A 20,494-nucleotide genomic window follows, 5' to 3' on the forward strand; every position below is an offset into this window, starting at 1 on the left:
ACCTGCCTCTGCGCCACACAGCTGAAACAGTTACTGTCAGACCTCAAACAGATTTGCCCTTGCAATATGATAGCCACCTGGATCCACGTAGGCGTGAGAGACAAAGTCTGTGGATCGCTTATGCATGGACTGGAGCCGCTTCTGCTCTGAGCTTCCAGATTAGGGGGGTCTACAGAGTATTTTCCCCCCATTCGTTAATTTGTTCTTTCTCCCAGGCTAGGAGAATGGCTCAGGGAGTGCAGCAGGTTCTATCTCAGCCCATGGAAATCAACTGTTAGTGAAGCCATCTGGGGCAGAGCAGGGAGGGATTAGATAGATAGGAGAGAGTTCTTTCAAAAGAAGGAGCTGTTAGATCCACATGCGGCAAATTAGACAAAATCACTTATCTTGTGTCCAGAACGCTGTTTTATCTCAGATTCTAGAGGCTGTGTAGCCTCTGTGTGCTGGCTGGGTCCCTGCCGACATTGCCCCAGGGGCTTGGGGCTGCGTCCCATGTTTGCCTTCTTTTGCTGAAGCAGTTGTGTTCTAAACTCCCCCACCAGCCCCGTTGCCATCACACCAGGGTGTTGGGGTGCTGGCATATCGGTTGCCTTCTTTCGCTGAAGTAGCTGCTTCCTAAACACTGCAGCCAGCCCCACTGTAGACATACCACAGGGTGAGGGGTGTGCTACTCTGTTTGCCTTCTTTCGCTGAAGCTGCCGTGTCTCAGGGAACTACCATCAGCCCCACTGCAGTGGCACTAAACACGGCGCCAAGGAATCGGAGTTGAGGCATTGAGTGGGCTCGGCAGCTCATTGCTGTTTCTGCGCCATCTCGCCCTCCCCCATTGCTCAGACCAATTCCTTAATTTTGCCTTTGATGCTCAGGGCTTCTAGCTTGTGAAATATATAATCAGTTCACTTGTTTTTTCAAGTCTTTGTTGTAAGAGGGATCAGTAGAAACTTCTGGCTAGTTTGCCATCTTGGTCCCACCTTTGTGTATGTGCTTTTATTTTAGAATGGAACTATAGGATAAGATGGGTTCCTTCCATTGTTTCCTTTACCAGAACTTTTGTAGGAGGATAAACTTTTTTTTTTAATAATATTTTATTGGATTTTCAGTGCAAGTTTACACAGCAAGTTAGATTCCCTTTTAACAATTTCTGTACAGATTGTTCAGTGACATTGGTTACATTTTTCACAATGTGTCAACATCTTCATTATTCCGTTTCTAGTTGTTCTGTTTCTAGTAATATAATATCCCTGTCCCCCTTACCGTCTCATCTTTGCTTTAGAGTAAGTGTTGACCACTTGATCTCATCTAGATTAGTTTGTAAAGGAGCACAATACTCGCAGTTGATATTCTTTATTTTATGAGCGAGTCTGTTGGTTGGCTGAAAAGTGGCTTCCAGGAGTATAGTTTTGGTTCAGAGTTTAAGGGTAAGCTTGGTTTTTACAAAAGGAGTTATATTTGCCCTAAGTCTGTGACTATTCACCTGTTGTGGAAAATTCCTTTTAAAGTTAATGGACTTTAGAGTAAAAAACTCATTTGACTTTTAACTGGTTTTTTTTTGAAGACTGTTATTTTGGGTGGATTACTGTAGCTCATGTATCATATGTCGTTTTTTAATCAAAATTTAATTTTGCAAAATGGGTATATGTTCGCAACACACAGTGAAAGCTTCGAGGAAAAATTGCGGATTGTACGTTTATGCCTTTTATTCTATCTTTAAAATGTAATAGTTATTATTCACATTTTTTTAAAACATGTAAACTGAAGCTCATTTCTTCATCGTTTAGCTAGAAAATGACAACTTCGTACGTGGTTCTCGTGACTCCTTCTCTGGTGATTTAGTCATGTGATAGCTAGTCTCCTGAAAAATAGTTTTGCTGTTAGCACATTTTAAATTTGAGGCTGAATTCCAGTTTTGTGGAGGAACTTCAACATGTTTTAACTTTTTCTTCCTTGTTTTAGCCTGAACACACCACCTGGAACCAAAATTAAGCTCTCAGGCGTTGTTGACATAAAAAACGGATTCCTGCTCTTGAACGACTCCAATACCACAGTTCTTGGTGGTGAAGTGGAACACCTGATTGAGAAATGGGAGTTACAGAGAGTAAGTGTAAACCAGGAAGAATGGTTTGAGCTTTTAAAACAATTTGTTGCACTCCCTATTTTTATTTAAGGAGATTTTCTCGTATGAATAGTAAAATTAGTACTTTGTGTCATAGTTGAACAGAATGGAGCATGATGATCTTTAGAGGAACTACCTTTGCTAAGCATGTTTTTCTTCTAAAACAGATGTGATTGATAAGTACAGGTAGTCCCCCCTTGCAACGTATTCAAGTTATTACAAACCACACTTATGACTATTTTTTTTGTTTGTACGTACAGTGTTGCACCACAAAATTTGCTGATTTTATCATTTTCATGCCAGCCTCCAAGGACAAATAAAGATAGGATTTATAACAATACTGATAATAAAAAGCAATAATAATGAAAACTAAAAAAAAAAAAAAAAAAAAAAATGAGGCATGTGACTTATGTCAGAGCCAACTTAAAGGGCGTCAGAATGGAACCCTTTGCAAGTTGAGGACTATTCTGTATATGTTACATTTTATTATATATTTAAAAAAAAATCATACTTTACTGACAAATTTTCAAAAATGCCAGAATACCAGTTATAAGCTACATGTAGTGTATCTGTTTATAATTCTTTCTGCAGAAAAAAAAGAAGTGTTATGCACATATATGGATATAATACATGTATTTGTCTCATCTGCATACACACATGCATACAACTGAAATCAAGTTTGAATTTACTGTGATGGCGAAGTTCTTTTTGTACTTGTCTTTCTCATTGTGTTAGCTGATGTTTTGCTCATTTACATTAATATCTTCATCCTCCCAGTCATCTAGATCACCCGGTACCTTTTCTATTTTGCTTTCAATAACCAATTCTACTGAACTGCTGCAGTTAAATCTCTTATATGAGCCCCCCATCCTGTTCCATTGCCCTTATTGTCATTTAAAGAGATGGCTGCCATTGAATTGATGCTGACTCATGGCCACCTTATGTACAACGGAATGAGGTGTTGCCCAGTCCTACGTCATCCTCATGATTGCCAGCATATTTGAGTGTATTGTTCCAGCCAGTGAGCCAGTCCCTCTCACTGATGGTCTCCCACACCCCGTTGTTGGCCTTCTACTTCACCTGTCATGATGTCATGATGTCTTCCTTCAGCAATTGATATTTCCTGATGGTATGTGCAAAGCAAATGCTTTGGACACTGTTCTGTTGTGATCCACGTGCCTTTCATTGACTAATATTCAGAAGTGGATCACCAGTCCTTTCTTCCTTGTCTTCGTCTGGAAGCTCCGTTGAAACCTGTCTACCATGGATGACTGTGCTGGTATTTGAAATTCCAGTGACATAGCTCCCAGCATCAGAGCAACACGTAATTCACCACACTATGACACACTGACAGATGGGTGGCGGTATTGTGGTTCAGATCTTTAGTATCTCTTGCCTGGAGTACTACAGTATTCTTAAAACTGGTCTCTCCACTTCTCTTTTTTCCAACTTCTAATGTGTCTGTCAGTTTGTCATACTGTGGGGGCTTGCGTGTTGCTGTGAAGCTAGAAGCTATGCCACCAGTATTCAGATACCAGCAGGGTCACCCATGGAGGACAGGTTTCAGCTGAGCTTCCAGACTAAGACAGACTAGGAAGAAGGACCTGGCAGTCTCCTTCTGAAAAAAAGCATTAGCCAGTGAAAACCTTATGAATAGCAGTGGGACATTGTCTGATGTAGTGCTGGAAGATGAGACCCCCAGGTTGGAAGGCACTCAAAAGATGATTAGGGAAGAGCTGCCTCCTCAAAGTAGAGTTGACGTTAATGACGTGGGTGCAGTAAAGCCTTTGGGACCTTCATTTGCTAATGTGGCACGACTCAAAATGAGAAGAAACAGCTTCAAATATCCATTAATAATCAGAACCTTGAATGTACAAAGTATGACTCTAGGAAAATTGGAAATCGTCAGAAATGAAATGAAACGCATAAACATCGATATCCTAGGCATTAGTGAGCTGAAATGGACTGGTATTGGCCATTTTGAATTGGAAAATCATACAGTCTACTATGCTGGGAATGACAACTTGAAGAGGAATGGTGTTGCATTCATCGTCAAAAAGAATGTTTCAAGATGTATCCTGAAGTACAACACTGTCAGTAATAGGATAATATCCATACGCCTACAAGGAAGACCAGTTAATATGACTATTATTCAAATTTATGCATCAACCACTAGGGCCAAAGATGAAGAAATAGAAGATTTTTATGAGCTGCTGCAGTCTGAAATTGATCAAACATGCAATCAAGATGCATTGATAATTACTGGCGATCAGAATGCGAAAGTTGGAAACAAAGAAGAAGGATCAGTAGTTGGAAAATATGGCCTTGGTGATAGGAACAATGCCGGAGATGGAATGATAGAATTTTGCAAGACCAATGACTTCTTCATTGCAAATACCTTCTTTCACCAACATAAAAGGTGACTATACACATGGACCTCGCTAGATGGAACACAGAGAAATCAAATTGACTATATCTGTGGAACGAGACGATGGAAAAGCTCAATATCAGTCAGAACAAGGCCAGGGGCTGACTGTGGAACAGACCATCAATTGCTCTTATGCAGGTCCAAGCTGAAACTGAAGAAAATCAGAGCAAGTCCACAAGAGCCAAAATATGACCTTGAGTATATCCCACCTGGATTTAGAGACCATCTGAAGAATAGATTTGATGCATTGAACACTACTGACCGAAGACCAGAAGAGTTGTGGAATGACATCAAGGACATCATCCATGAAGAAAGCAATAGGTTATTGAAAAGACAGGAAAGAAAGAAAACACCAAGATGGATGTCAGAGGAGACTCTGAAACTTGCTCTCGAACATTGAGCAGCTAAAGCAAAAGGAAGAATTGATGAAGTAAAATAATTGAACAGAAGATTTCAAAGGGTCTCTCGAGAAGACAAAGTATTATAATATGTGCAAAGAGCTAGAGATGGAAAACCAAAAGAGAAGAACACGCTCGGCACTTCTCAAGCTGAAAGAACTGAAGAAAAAATTCAGGCTTTGAGTTGCAATAGTGAAGGATTCCATGGGGAAAATATTAAATGACACAGGAAGCATCAAAAGAAGATGGAAGGAATACACAGAGTCATTATACCAAAAAGAATTAGTCGATGTTCACCTATTTCAAGAGGTGGCATATGATCAGGAAGCAATGGTAATTAAGGAAGAAGTCCAAGTTGCTCTGAAGGCTTTGGCGACAAACAAGGCTCCAGGAATTGATGGAATATCAATTGAGATGTTTCAACAAACAGATGCAGTGCTGGAGGTGCTCACTCTTCTATGTCAAGAAATATGGAAGATAGCTTCCTGGCCAACTGACTGGAAGAGATCCATATTTATGCCTATTCCCAAGAAAGGTGATCCAACTGAATGTGGAAATTATAGAACAATATCATTAATATCACATGCAAGCAAAATTTTGCTGAAGATCATTCAAAAATGGCTGCAACAGTATATGGGCAGGGAACTGCCAGAAATTCAGGCTGGTTTCAGAAGAGGACGTGGAACCAGCGATATCATTGCTGATGTCAGATGGATCCTGGCTGAAAGCAGAGAATACCAGAAGGATGTTTACCTGTGTTTTATTGACTATGCAAAGGCATTCGACTGTGTGGATCATAACAAACCATGGATAACATTTCGAAGAATGGGAATTCCGGAACACTTAATTGTGCTCATGAAGAGCCTTTACATAGATCAAGAGGTGGTTGTTTGTAGAGAACAAGGGGATACTGATTGGTTTAAAGTGAGGAAATGTGTGCGTCAGGGCTGCCTTCTTTCACCATATGTATTCAGTCTGTATGCTGAGCAAATAATCCAAGAAGCTGGACTATGCGAAGAAGAATGGGGCATCAGGATTGGAGGAAGACTCATTAACAACCTGCGTTATGCAGATGACACAACCTTGCTTGCTGAAAGTGAAGAGGATTTGAAGCAGTTACTAATGAGGATCAAAGACCACAGCCTTCAGTTTCGATTGCATCTCAACATAAAGAAAACAAAAATCCTCACAACTGGACCAATGAGCAACATCATGATAAACGGAGAAAAGTTTGAAGTTGTCAAGGATTTCATTTTACTTGGATCCACAATCAACAGCCTTGGAAGCAGCAATCAAGAAATCAAAAGACGCATTGCATTGGGCAAATCTGCTGCAAAGGACCTCTTTTAAGTGTTGAAGAGCAAAGATGTCACCTTGAAAACTAAGGTGCGTCTGACCCAAGCCATGGTATTTTCAATTGCATCATATGCATGTGAAAGCTGGACAATGAATAAGGAAGACTGAAGAAGAATTGACGCCTTCGAATTGTGGTGTTGGCGAAAAGTATTGAATATACCATGGACTGCCAAAGAACGAACAAATCTGTCTTAGAAGAAGTACAACCAGAATGCTCCTTAGAAGCAAGGATGGTGAGACTGTGTCTTACATAGTTTGGACATGTTATCAGGGAGGGATCAGTCCTTGGAGAAGGACATCATGCTTGGCAGAGTACAGGGTCAGCGGAAAAGAGGAAGACCCTCATCAAGGTGGATTGATACAGTGGCTTCAACAATGAGCTCGAGCATAACAGTGATTGTAAGGTTGGCTCAGGACCGGGGGCGGTGTTTCGTTTTGTTGCGCATAGGGTTGCTATGAGTTGGAACCGACTCAACGGCACCTAACAACAACAACAGTGTATTTTGTGAAGTTCTGCCAAAACACATAGCTCAGAGCATGTTATACCCCACTTTTATTTCAAATGCCTTAACTTAATGTTCAAGGCCATTTATAACCTAGTCCTAATTCCAGTTTAGCTTTTTAATTTTCTAAATTCTTTCACATAAATTTTGTTCTAGCCGAATGGAACTAGTTAATCTTTGATTCTCTATGCTTCCCTCAGTTATGATTTTGGGGGGGAAAAAATGGTTTTCCCACTTTAATGTTATTCATTTTATTTTCTCTCTCCTGATCTCTCCGTGGAATCTGTGGATGGTATATTTAACATGCTCTTCTGCCAAGCAAAGGTTGGAAGTATTGTGAGTCCAACTAGAGGCACCTCGGAAGAAAGGCCTGGCAATCTACTCCCAAAAAATCAGCCATTGAATACCCTCTATTGCATAGCTCTACTCTGACACACATGGGATTACCATGAGTTGAAGCTGATCTAACAGCAACTAGTACTGGTTTTGTTTTTTTGGTATGGGTAGTACTGATTGGAAACCTTGGTGGTGTAGTGGTTAAAAGCTATGGCTGCTAACCAAAAGGTCGGCAGTTCAAATCCACTAGGTGCACCTTGGAAACTCTATGTGGCAGTTCTCCTTTGTCCTATAGCATTGTTATGAGTCGGAATTGACTCCACAGCAACGGTTTTTTTTTTTTTTTTGGTAGTACTGATACTGTAATCTGTGCATGGCCAAATCCTCGCCATGCTTTTAAACCCTTCACAAGGTGGTGCATTCAGAAAATAGTTGCTCTGTTATTGAATTCTTGGAATATTTTATCCATATTTTATGAAGTATATTGCTTTCCACCTAGCGCTAAATTGTTCGTCTCTTATTTCCGTTAATAGATTTTAAGCTTCTTGAGGTCAACATTGTTGTTTGTGTTATCTTTGTTCAAGTTTACAAATACTTATTGTACAATGTGTAGGTATTATGGGCCCTTGCATATATACCTCATTTAATCTTCCTAACATGGGTCTTGTGAGAGGGTATTATGTCCATATAGATCAGAAAATTGACCTTCAGAAATGGTAGATAACTTACTTTGGGTTCAGACAGCTAATAGGTGAAAGGGTAGAATCCAAACCCATGTTTTGTTCTGTTTTTCCCCTACTATCCCCTACTCTGTCTCCAGAGTGGTAGCCCTCAGCTTACCTGTCATAGGCCATATAAAAATATTTGTGGAATGAATGAATTGCAAAGCACATGAGGTTAATTATCTTTGAGTGAAAACTGGTGTTCTTGTGCCACTCTCGAAACTTGTCTGCTGTCTGAAGTGAGCCAAGGGGCGGGGCAATATACCAAGCTTCTGGAATGTTATACAGTACTGTTTCCTGTTTTCTTAGTTTGGAAATTACTCTGTTTGTGTTGGCGGGGGGTGGTTAAATGGATAAGGAGCTATAGGCACATCCTTACACCTTAGTAGTCATTTATTATGACACAGTGAAACCTGTGGAAATCAGAACTTGATGGGACTGCCTTGTTTTTCTGGGTCTTGCCAGTTTTCCACCACTGACAGAGGGCAGTCTTAACCATTTTTCTATCGCTGTCTATTAAGAATCCCAGCTCATAAACACCTTTGTGACTTTATAGGACAGAAAAAGAAACTTTTTTATGGTTTACACGTTTATTCAGATTATGTGCAGATTTGTACATATACTACTCGAAGATATAGGTAAAAGTTACTTTTTAATAAAAACATCTAATGTCAACTGTTTAGCTTGTTTTGATTTTTTGATGGAATAAATTTCTAAGTCTATACTTATCAAAAAACTCTAGGCCTCCTTTATCTTTTTCAAATTCCTTCAAAGCCTTTATATTGCTGATAACTTGTGTTTGACTTAAAGGTTCTGGCTCTTCTAATGGTAGTTCCTCATCATCTCCAGATTGCTCATCTACAGTTTCTTTCTGGCTCCCATCGTCCATTCCTGTGACAGTTTCTTTGTTGATATCAGTGTATGATGTAGCACTGACCCTATTTTCTGAAACATCACTATAAATGTCATTTATTGCATCTTGAATCTGTATGATGTTATCAGGCTTGATAACGGTTTCATTTTGTATACTATCACCACTGCTAAATAAGAAACCACAATTCTTAAAGCATTTTCTTATGGTTTCTTCCTTGATCATTTTGATCAATTGCTTAAGAAATGAAATTGCATCAAGGACATAGATTTTCCCCGAAATCTCAGATGCCGTCATACACATCTCAATGTTGGCAATCACTTTTTGAAGACATAACTTGCTGTAGTTCACTTTAATATTTTGAATAATGCCATTATCCAGGTATTATAGGACCAACATCGTGGATGGTAGAAAAAAAATTTAATATTGGACAGAGACAGTGACCGATGACAAGTAGCATTGTCAACAAACAAAAGAATGCTCTGATTTTGTTTTTTTGTGCTGCTGTTGAGTTTATTTAAAAACTCTTTGTAAATTGCTTCCATCATCCAAACTTTTTTATTTCGTTTCCATTCTATTGAAAGCTAATTAATTTCAGTATTTTGAAGCACTGTGGTTCCTCACTCTTTCCAGTTACCCATGGTTTCTCAAATGTCCCATCTGCAAAGGTGATCAAGAGGATGGTATGCCACTCTTTCAAAAAGTGACCCCATAAGCATTCCCCACCCCCTGCATTTTCAGGGTCTTATTTTTTTTTTTTATTAGCATTACCCTGTAAAATAGAGCAGTCTCATTCATGTCTGTGATGTCTGAGAATCGTAACCCCTTATGATCTCTCTTAATTTTGTGAAGCAGTTTTGAACAATGTCTTTGTCAACTTTGTTTGACTCCCCACATGCTACATGCAAGTGATGCTATGTTTTCTTTTTGAGCCTCTGAAGCCACCCATTGGAGAGAGAATCCATCAACTTTTAAAAGTGTCACCATTTCATTCTCCTCTGATTGCAGGATAGGCCCTGAAATGGGAATATTTTTGGCAAAGGTTTGAAGGAACCACTCAAAACCAGATTTGTTGATTTCTGGATAATTTCCATTTGTGCGTAATTTCCATTCCTTCCTTTCTTGATGTTTATGTTGGTGCCGGTCATGTCTTTTTCACTTATTTTATCCTTTTCTTTGGTAATTGACTAAATTTGCATTTTGCCACACTTAAACTTAATTACACCTTCCTTGCTGGTCTTTTTCTCTTTGGTTATCATTTTGACAACTTCAAACTTTACTTTCAGAGATGCATTTCTACTCTCTGTCTGTGGCTATGAAGGAATAAAATTTTTTTTAAAGAAGGAAAGAAGTTCTTATAAAAACTAAGGAGTTTATGATCTCGAAAATGTGGATATCTCGAACAAAATGAAGAAGATGAACACTATTAACATCATTTCATGATAAAGTTAGCACACTTCAGTGAAATATTTAAGAAAAAAAATGATGTGAGAAGAATGTTTTTGCTTTTGTACAGACACTGAACGTGCTAAGTGAGGAAATGCTTCTCTATTTTCTGGGCAAAACAAGAAATTTTGAAGGGAAGAGTTTCAAGAAAATGGGGTAGATTTTGAAAATTGTAATAACATGTATCAAAATAAAATAGCTAAAGGAAAAACTAAAAATTAAAGGTCAGGAAAAGAGTAAAACCTCTCAAGACAAGGGGAAAAAAGTGTGCTTTGCTAGATTTTAATGAAAATAAAGAAATTTATTATTATCTCTTACCTTCTTCCAAATTCATGGATGTTCTTCGCTGGAAAAATTTACAGGCAAAAAAACAAAGAACAAAAAAAGGCAAAACTATAAGGAACAGATGTATTCAGACACCGGTAGCGATGCACAGTACGCACTCACGCGCAGCAACAGTGCGAAAGGAAGTGGAAGACTTTGCCTTTATCTCTGACTCTTGTACTTTTTGGGACTAGTTCCTGCTTTTGCATCTGCATGTCCTCATATTCAGGTTGCAATACCAACCGTTTTCTGATTCCATCCCCATCTCTCAGGCTCTAGCTTTCAGAGGATATTTATTAGGCTGAAGCAGTTATTTTGGTGGAAAATATTTGAGTTTTCCTTCACTGATAGGTGTCCCCCTTACACAGATTCCAGCTTTCACAGGTTTACTGTATTAATGTGCTATATTTTGGGCTGTATCAGATAATATCCCACAATTCCATTGTTTAATTGAAAATGGCACAAAACAAATAATTCAGAAGTGGCTTAATATTTTTACATAAATAGTCAAGTTTGTGAACTTGAATTTTCTTGAGAAATTCCACCCATTCGTGTGACCCTTTCATAAGTTGATATGTTATTGTTGTTATTAGAGATTTTTGAAGTGTGATAAATGTTCTCATCAGAGCAATATCTTACATAATGTTTCTACCAATTGAGTCACCAATTGTAAAGTCAGTTAAACATTAAGCATTTGAAGGACCTGCCTCACTCACCCCCAACACACACATACACACACACACACACACACACACACACAGTTTAATCATCCTTCAGATATTGTAGTATATGTTTCCTGAAAGCCATGTTAGTATTCCTTGTTAGGGGATGGTAAAAATCTACTTTAAAGAGAATTTGAAAATACCCTAATGTGGTTATAGTTCTCTATGATGTTTATAGTTTTGGTTTGGTAACCATAGCAATGTAGCAACCATGGAGAGCTCAGTTACTTGGGCATCTGGCAGGTGGGTGATCCCTTAACAAATGTACAGATGGAAATCATGAACCATGGATTTCATTTCAAAAAGAAGGGAGTTCTAAATATTCTGACAAAATAAATAGGAAAAGAGAGCATCGGGCAGTATTTAAACTACATGCAAGTGTTTAAATGGCAAATGGCTACAGAAAGGTGAAGAAAAAACTCAAAGCTTAATGCTTTTTGTATGTTTGACAAAGACAGGTTCAAGGATGTTCTGTACTAGATATAATTTACAAAGTAGTATAATTTTGTAACATTTTAGTGTCCCCAAATGACAGAACTTTTTTTGCTACATACTTTCTTTATACTTAGACTAACTTTTCATTTTGATATTTTTTAACTAATATATATTTTTATTTAGTTAGTTTTAATTCTTGTTAATGTTCATATTAATGTACTTTTTCCAGAGGAAAATAGAATAGTAGTAAGTTTTCTCTATTATTTAGATATCATCTCATACATTTCTTAATTAAGTCTCCTGTTTTTTCCTGGGTTCCCTGCACCGTTCCCTTTACATTCTTTTTTTTTTTTTTCCCCTCTTCTTATTCTTTGGTTGTTGTTGTTTAAACTAGTAGGATGCTTAACAGTAACCGTAACAAAGAGCTACTTTTATTAAGCATCTACTGTGTGCTTGGTATTTCGGTGTACACTTTATATGTATTTTGTTTTTCATGAGGTGGGTATTATCATACTCATTTTATAGATGAGGAAACAGGAGCAGCTGGGTTTCTAAACTGTGTACGTTGGATTCCAAAATCTATGATCCTTCTAGCATATCATATTTTTAGGTGTGATCACAGTGTTTAGTCTCAAAAATATCAATATTTTCAAATTATTTTTACTTCTGGAGACTGAATGATTTCACATTTATTATATGTACACACACCTGAGGAAGATAATATACTGATGCCAGTTAACAGTGGTTCACTGTGGCAGTGATAGAGAAATGGTTTGGAAAAAAACTCTCTACCGTGTGATTCTGATTAACTTCCTTCTGCCTCCTCCACTTGCCCACTCACACACAAACCTTGTTTTAGGGGAAAAAAATGTAGACATGTAGTGCACGTGAATTTCAGAGAGACGTTTGACACAGGCTCTCAAGATGTCTTCAGACAACATGCGGAAGCTTGAACAGTTGGGAGGGGACCCTAACTGTGATAGAATGCGATGTCATGCTCTTGCTACATTTACTACACAGCTAGCATGTGGTCGTCATTTTCTGAGTTTCATTTACTAGGTGTTAACTGTAGTCTTTGTCTTATCTAAGAAGTGAGGAAGCTAGAAAAAATTTTAAAGAATACTGCATAATACTGTAATATTTATTTGTCAATGGAATACCACCTCTGCCTCTTACTTGTAGACCATATAATTTTTGATGTTTATGAATTTCAAAACCTACCTGACACTTCTGCTCAAAATGATGGATCTCATATTAAGTTTAGACTGTTCTTTTTTAATACAAGAATTTAAAACTATAAATTATTTTCTAAACATTATTTAGCTACATCATACAAATTTTATGTTATATTTTCATTTTCATTCAATCCAGCTTTTCCTTCTGATATTTTCTTTCACCCATGAATCATTTGGAAATGTTCATTTCCCAATACTTTTGAAATTTCAAATATCTTTTAGATTATTTATTTATGATTTAATTCTATTATGGTTTGAGGATTTATTCTGTATTATGTGAATGCTTTTAAATTTATTAAGGCTTGATTTTTGGTCCAGCACAAAGTCTGTCTTGGTGAATGTTCCATGTATACTTGAGAACTATGTACATTCTGTTGTTGGATGGAGTGTTCTAGAATATAAATTAGGCCAAGGACTCTTGGCTGATAGTATTGTTCAATTCTTCTAAATCCTAACTGATTTTTTCGCTCCTCCTTCCTTTAATTACTGAGAAAGTTTGAAACTCCTCACTTTAATGTGGTTTAGTTTATTAGTTTAGTTTATTTTCTTTGATCTTTATTATTTTTTGCTTCATATATTTTGAAGATCTCTTATAGGGGGCTTACACATTTAGGTATCTTATAGCTTTGTAATGAACTCCCCCTTTGCCATTATGAAATACTCCGTCTTTGAATTCTAATTTGTATGATAATGATATGGCTTTTTCTGTTCAGTGTTTGGAGGTATATCCTTCTTATTCTTAGTGTTTGTATGGTATATGGTTTTCCATTCTTTTATCATTATATTTAAAGTGGATTTCATAATTAGGCCTTGCTTTTTTATCCAAACTAACAACCTCTGTCATTTAATTAGTGTTCAGATAATTTGTATTTTTTGGTAACAGTTTTATTGAGAAATAATTTCTGTAACATGTAATTTACAGGTTTAAAGTGTGCAATTCAGTGGTTAATAGTATAGTCACAGAGTTGTGTCACAATCATCACAATCAATTTTAGAACATTTTCATCACCCCACAAAAAAATACCTGTATCATTAACAGCCACACCTTGATTTTCCTAAATGCCCAGCCCTAGGCAACCACTAATTTAGTGGTTGTCTCATTAGATTTGCCTATTCTGAACATTTCATCTGAAAGAAATAAGACTGGCTTCTTTAACTTTGCACAGTATTTTCATGATTGATCCATGTTGTAGCATGTATCAGTACTTCCATTTTATTATTGAATAATATTCCATTGTATGGATGTAGCATATTTTATTCATTCATCAGTTGATAGACAATTGGGTTGTTCTGACTTTCAGGCTTTTATAAATAATGCTGATAAAAACATATGTGTAGAAGTTATTATGTGCATAAGCCCATGAAACATTGTTATTTTTTCCTGTAAACAGTCACTTAGCATTTAAAGAAATTTAAAAAAATTATATTTACTGACAAATTTACTGTTTCTGGCTCTCTTCATTCCTTTGTGAAGATCAAGTTTCTTTTTGTGTATCATGTAGCTTAGATCTGCTGGTGATGAAGTATTTTAGCTTTTTTTCCCCCCCCGAAACTGTTTTCCTTTATTTTTTAAGGATAAAAAGTTTATAGTCATCCTCCTTAGATAGTATGCCTTTTCTCTGCCTACTTTTGACGTTTTCTTCTTATTGGTTTTCAGAAGTTTGATTGTTTGATTATGATATTCCTTGGTATGGTTCCTATGTGTTTCTTTATCCTGCTTGCTATTCATTGAACTTCTTCAGTTTGTGGGTTTATTATTTTCATCAAATTTGGAAAACTGTGGCCATTATTTCTACAAATATTTTTTTTCTGTCCACTCCCCCACTCTCCTTTCATGACTTCAAATATATATATGTTCAACTGCTTATTATTTTTCACAAGTCACTGAAGTTTTGTTCATTTTTTTTTTTTAATCAGGGCTTTCTCTTTAATTTCATTTTGATAGATTCGATTACTCTGCCTCCAAGTTCACTGATCTTTACTCCTGCACTGTCTAATTTGCTCTTAATTCCATCCAATGAGATTTTCATTTCTGATAGTTTTTTCTTCTCTGGAAGTTCCGTTTGATTCTTTTATATATCTTCCGTATTTTGTCTCATGGCGTTAATATTTTTATTTAAATAATTGTACATAGTTGATATAGCTGCATAACACACTTGTTGCTAGTTCTGTCATCTTTTTTTTTTTTTTATCTCTGGCTCTGTTTCTACAATTTTTTAAAATAGGTACAAGTCATGCTCTCCTCTTTTTTAGCATGCCTGGTAGGTTTTTGTGATGTTCTGATGTAGGTTATTGTTGAGTGTCTAGATTTTGTTATCTTCCTTTAGCAAATGTCCTACATAGTGCTGCTATAACAGAAATACTACAAAAGGATGCCTTTAACAAAGAGAAATTTATTCTCTCACAGTCTAGGAGGCTAGAAGTCAGAATTCAGGGCATCAACTTCAGGGAAAGGCTTTCTCACTCTGTCAGCTCTGGACATTCCTTGTTATTAATCTTCCCCTGGTTTAGGAGCTTCTCTGCGCAGGGACTGGGTCCAAAGGACGCGCTCTGCTCCTGGCACTACTTTCTTGGTGGTATGAGGTCCCCATGTCTCTCTGCTCACTTCTCTCTTTGTATCTCAAAAGAGGTTAATTTAAGACACAACCTAATCTTGAAGATTGAGTGCTTCCTCATTAACATAACTGCTGCTAATCCCACCTCATTAACATCATAGAGATAGGATTTGTAACACATAGGAAAATCCCATCGGATAACAAAATGGTGAACAATCACACAATACTGGGAATCATGAACTAGCCAAGTTGACACACATTTTTAGACAACACAGTTCAATTCATAACAGCAAGTATAGGATTTAGCTTTGGTAAGCAGTAAGGTACTTGTGTGTGGCAGATAAGTTTGATCCCTTCAAGACATCCACTAAAGCTTTGAAAGAGGTATTTTGAGTAGTCTTGACCCTAAATATTGTTTAGCCCTCTGGATTTTGACTCAGTGCTCTGAATGATCAGCAACAACTCTTCACTGCTGGTGGTCAGAGCTGGAAAGTCTCTTTACCCTGTGGGAGCTATGGGAATCCTTCACTTTACAACTCCATATTGTTTTTTTGCTCCACTTAGTTCTCAAGGGAACTCCCATACAGATTTCAGGAGTGCCTAATTTATAAAGGTTTCTCTTTAGGAAACTCTGCCCCACAGCTTCCTGTTGCCTCAGCCTTTTTAACTATGATATCTGTGCCCTCAGTTTAGCTCTCTGTGCTTTCTGTCTGTGTCATGCCTCCAAGCAGAAAGCCAGAGCCTACCTTGTGTTTTCCTTTCTCTCGGGAATCACAGCCCTGTACTGTCTGTTGTCCTGTGTCTTAAAACAGCTGTTCCTTATATGTTGTCCAGATGTCTAGTTGTTTTTAGAGGCAGGTTAACTGTGGTTCTTATACCTTCATCAGGGGAGCTACGAAGTAAGGTCCTGTAGCATCTTTTTAATTGTATAACCTGTATTGAGAGATGCTGTTATTGGCAACATGTGTGATCCTTTTTAAGGACTTATAAATTGAAATGATTTATAGCTGTTTAGGAGTCTCTGGGTGGTGCAATTGTTTAAGCACCTAGGAAGAAAGGCCTGCAGCCTGCTTCTGAAAGGTAACAGCCTTTGAAAACCCTATGCTCACTTCTGCTCTGAATCATGGGGTCTCCATGAGTCAGAGTAGACTCCATGGCAATGGTTTTTGGATTTTACAGCTGTCGAATGATCTTTTTCTTATATCTAAATTAAAACCATGGAAAGCACTCCCATGTAATTTTCTGCATTTGCTGATTAAAAAAAAAAATTATATTTTTAATATTATATATACAGGTTAATATTATATATACAGATTGTAAAGAAATGTGGTATTCCTATACAGTTTAAATTATTCTTTGCTCAATAAACTGAATGCCACTGTTGTCTTTTGTCTTATACAGCTTTTTATATAATCTCCATAAATTACATAATAGTTTTTCCATAATGTGGGAGCTCTGCTGTATGCTTGGAAGTGCACACAGTGATTTTTTAACTTTATATTTTACCTAATAATATAGGTCATATTTTAAATATATATTCTGTAATGATAACTGTGAAAAATGCACAAAGGGTTGAAATCGTGTTAAACAACTAATGCTTAAAGCATGGTATATTTGTTAACTCTTCAAAAACAAAAGATACAAGAGGAATAGGTGACTGGAAGGAGTCTTCCTGAAAGACTTTTTTATCAGAAATTGCATTTGCTAAGAGGATTTTTTTCCCATTTTTACAATACGTTAATGTCTCTCTAATCCTAAAATTAAGAGTTAGGGAGAAAATACTAAAATCAGTGGGTTTTGAAATTTTATTTTTACTGATGAACAGTGAAATATTTAATCTTATTATTTTAAAAAAACAATACCCTATTAAGGATAAAAAAAAAACAAACCCATTGCCGTCAAGTCAATTCCGACTCATAGCGACCCTATAGGACAGAGTAGGACTGCCCCCATAGAGTTTCCAAGGAGTGCCTGGTAGATTTGAACTGCGGACGTTTTGGTTAGGAGCCGTAACACTTAACCACTATGCCACCAGGGTTTCCCCTATTAGCTTACTGTAATTAAAGTAATATTCATACTGTAAACTATAACAGAAACCTTCTTTTCCAGTACATGTTTAGTATTAGATTGTATATACAGAAACTTTAAAGATAATTTCCAGATTTGAACATTAATAACCATGCAATATTTATGTCAGGTTATAGTTTTAATATGCTTTAAAGTGAAATACTTGTTACCAAAATTTGTTATCTTTTAATTGACTTCTTGTTGAGGAGGGTTTTTTTTGTATTTTTTTTAACTCTGTTTGCTCTTTGGGGACACAGCTTGAAAAATATTTCTGAAAACTACATGCAAATATATGTTAGGTAAGGGAAGATGAGGGGGAAACCTTTGGATAATTATTGAATTTAGGAATCAAATATGTAATTTGAAATAATTTGCAATGGGCTTTTTTTCCAGTTTCTTGTAAAAATCTATTAAAGGAAGTAGATTCCTGGTATGTTATACCAAACTAAAACCAATCCCATTGCCGTCGAGTTGATTCGAACTCGTAATGACCCTATAGGACAGGAGAACTGCCCTATAGGGTTTCTAAGGAGTGGCTGGTGGACTCGAACTGCCAGCCTTTTGGTTAGCAGCTGAGCTCTTAACCACTGCACCACCAGGCTCCCCAGTATGTTATGCGTGTTGTAAATATATTTCTATGTATAATCTTTTTTTAATGATTCACTTGTCTTACAGAGCTTGTCAAAACATAATAGAAGCAATATTGGAACCGAAGGTGGACCACCTCCTTTTGTGCCTTTTGGACAGGTAATCACTTTCACATTGGGAGATAAATTTTAATCAGGAAAAATGGTTTTCATTTGTTTTCAAGTTGTGTTCAGTTTTGTGCTGAACTGTTCATTCAGGAATTGTGGGAATTATATGGAAATATATTAAGTACAAGGAATGTAATAACTTTACTGTAATTATTTGTTAGTGTAGATTTTTCTCAAGAGTTGTTGACTGAAAGAAGCAATTAAGAGCTACACCTGAAGAGCAATTTTCAACGAATTAAGATCAAATTGAGAGTGTTGAGAGAAAAATTCAAAAGACTAAAACATGCTATAATTTCTCGTTTTGTTCAGTAAGAACAAAAGACTGAGAGAAAAGTGGTATAGAGGGATAAGACATAAATAAAAGTGAGAATAAAATAAAAACATAACTGAATACAGACATAAAGGGAGGGATGGCACATTAGGTGGGCCTGCTGTCCCAGTTGTCCCTTCCAACATCATGTTCTTCTCTCCTGATTTAAATAAATATCTCAGGGACTTAATTTTATTTCCAGTTGGCATTTTCCATTCAACCACAACAGCCCTGATGCTTTTCCCACACAAGCTAAAAGTTTTTTGATTATTTATTCCCTATTTTTCAACCCCCTTTGGTACATAATGCTACCTTGAGGTAGCTCCTTAGCTGGCCAATATCATATGTCTTCTTGGCTATGCTGTGCATCAACTTGTATCCCCAACAATTTCCTCCAGCCCCACCTTGCTTTATCCTTAAAAAATCAGAGAACAATCCCTGAAGCTGTGCTTTGCCTCATGATATACCACTAATTTAGTTATTGATAATGTGTCTTAGGTTTCCTCTTTATTTTCCTTGGAGAGAGCTGGCTAAGAGTGAACATGAGCTGGGGATGTGACAGGCAGAAAGTAAATACCCACACCTCTACAGAAGGAATTTTGTTTGTTATTTTGGTATGAGTAAAAGATATTGAAGTTATTGAGATGTTAAGTGGGTAGAATCAGTTGACCAAAATTCTCTTAAAAAAACTTCTGATAGTATCTACTCAAATTTAATTGAAGATCATACTTGCATTATGGCTATTTTGGACGTATTTTAAAAATATGCTGATTTTTATTAGATTTTAAAACAAAAGGTAGTCAAGGTAAAAGATATGGTGTGATCCATGGTGATGATGTTCTCACTTCTCACAGAATAATAAAAACTCTCAGAATGAGCACAGTACAAAAATTCTGTTAATGTATATTGGAGAAATAATAAATGTTAAATTTTCAGAAAATTATTTTCTCCTTAAACATCCTGGTGATATTTCTGTTTCATAAATGGCTTAAGATATTTAATTAACTCCCCCTACCCCAAGAGTATTATGTTCTAATGATTTTCAAGAATTTGAAATGCATTTTATAGCTGTTTGGGGGGGGGTTAAGACATGTAATAAAGGTGTAGTTTGATCGTATTGTTTGTTTATGAAGTCCATTCTGAAAAATTCCTCTTCAGTCTATCCCAGCCTTGTACATGGGTTACAAACAGATAATGGTGGTTGTATCAATAGGATATATTTATATTCGTTGAAAATCTCTGCAGTAAAACCCTCAAAAGCTGGAACCTGTGTAAGGGGGAAACCTGTCAGAAAAGGAAAACTCAAGTATTTTCCACAAAATAGAGCAATAGAAAAGTGATAAGACTGCACCTTGCCAAAAGCGGAAACTTGTGAGACCCAGAAAAATAAGGCAGTCCCATCGAGTTCTGGCTCTCACAGGTTTTACTCTGTATTTGGAGATATTAATTTGAGAAGGTGTTTTCCTTTTTTAAGTTAATGAGCTGAGAAGAGGCTTATTTTATTTGATTTTTTACTGTTAGGATTGGAGTGAAGACCTTATTTTTCAGCAGTAAAATGCTGTCTTAATTTACCTTTTGGAACTGAAAGTAAAAATCATTGCAGCCTGCAGGGGAGAGGGCATGTTTTTAACCTTTTGGCTTAAAAGTTCAGAGACATCCTTTTATATGTTAAAATAACTGTACTACCCATTCCTCAAATAGTTTAAATCTAAAATTATTTCAAGTCGTTATATCCTAAAATGAAACTTAGAACACTTGGCTAGATAAGTATTTGAAATGTTTATCAAATGTTAGGTGGTCACATTTTTGTATAGCTTTAATTGTATTTGCCAGTTATATTTCTTAAGTTATATTACTCTGTTTTTTTCCCTTTATTTTTAAGTCTGTGGGATAGATTTGTATTTTAGATGGGGTTTTA

The 20,494-nt window shown here is 36.6% G+C and overlaps 1 protein-coding gene across 4 annotated transcripts in view; it reads left to right on the forward strand.

The window, feature by feature from the left end:
- TDRD3 (tudor domain containing 3) overlaps window positions 1-20,494 on the forward strand; it is a 246,058-nt gene that overhangs the window by 110,901 nt on the left and 114,663 nt on the right. For all 4 annotated transcript variants that reach the window (XM_049853409.1, XM_049853408.1, XM_049853410.1 and 1 more), the window contains 2 exons: window positions 1,954-2,095; window positions 18,187-18,258. In XM_049853409.1, coding sequence (XP_049709366.1) covers window positions 1,954-2,095; window positions 18,187-18,258 — 214 coding nt within the window. The remainder of the gene's footprint in view (window positions 1-1,953; window positions 2,096-18,186; window positions 18,259-20,494) is intronic.

This window comes from Elephas maximus, chromosome 14, assembly GCF_024166365.1.
Source record: "Elephas maximus indicus isolate mEleMax1 chromosome 14, mEleMax1 primary haplotype, whole genome shotgun sequence".
Lineage (NCBI taxonomy): Eukaryota > Metazoa > Chordata > Mammalia > Proboscidea > Elephantidae > Elephas > Elephas maximus.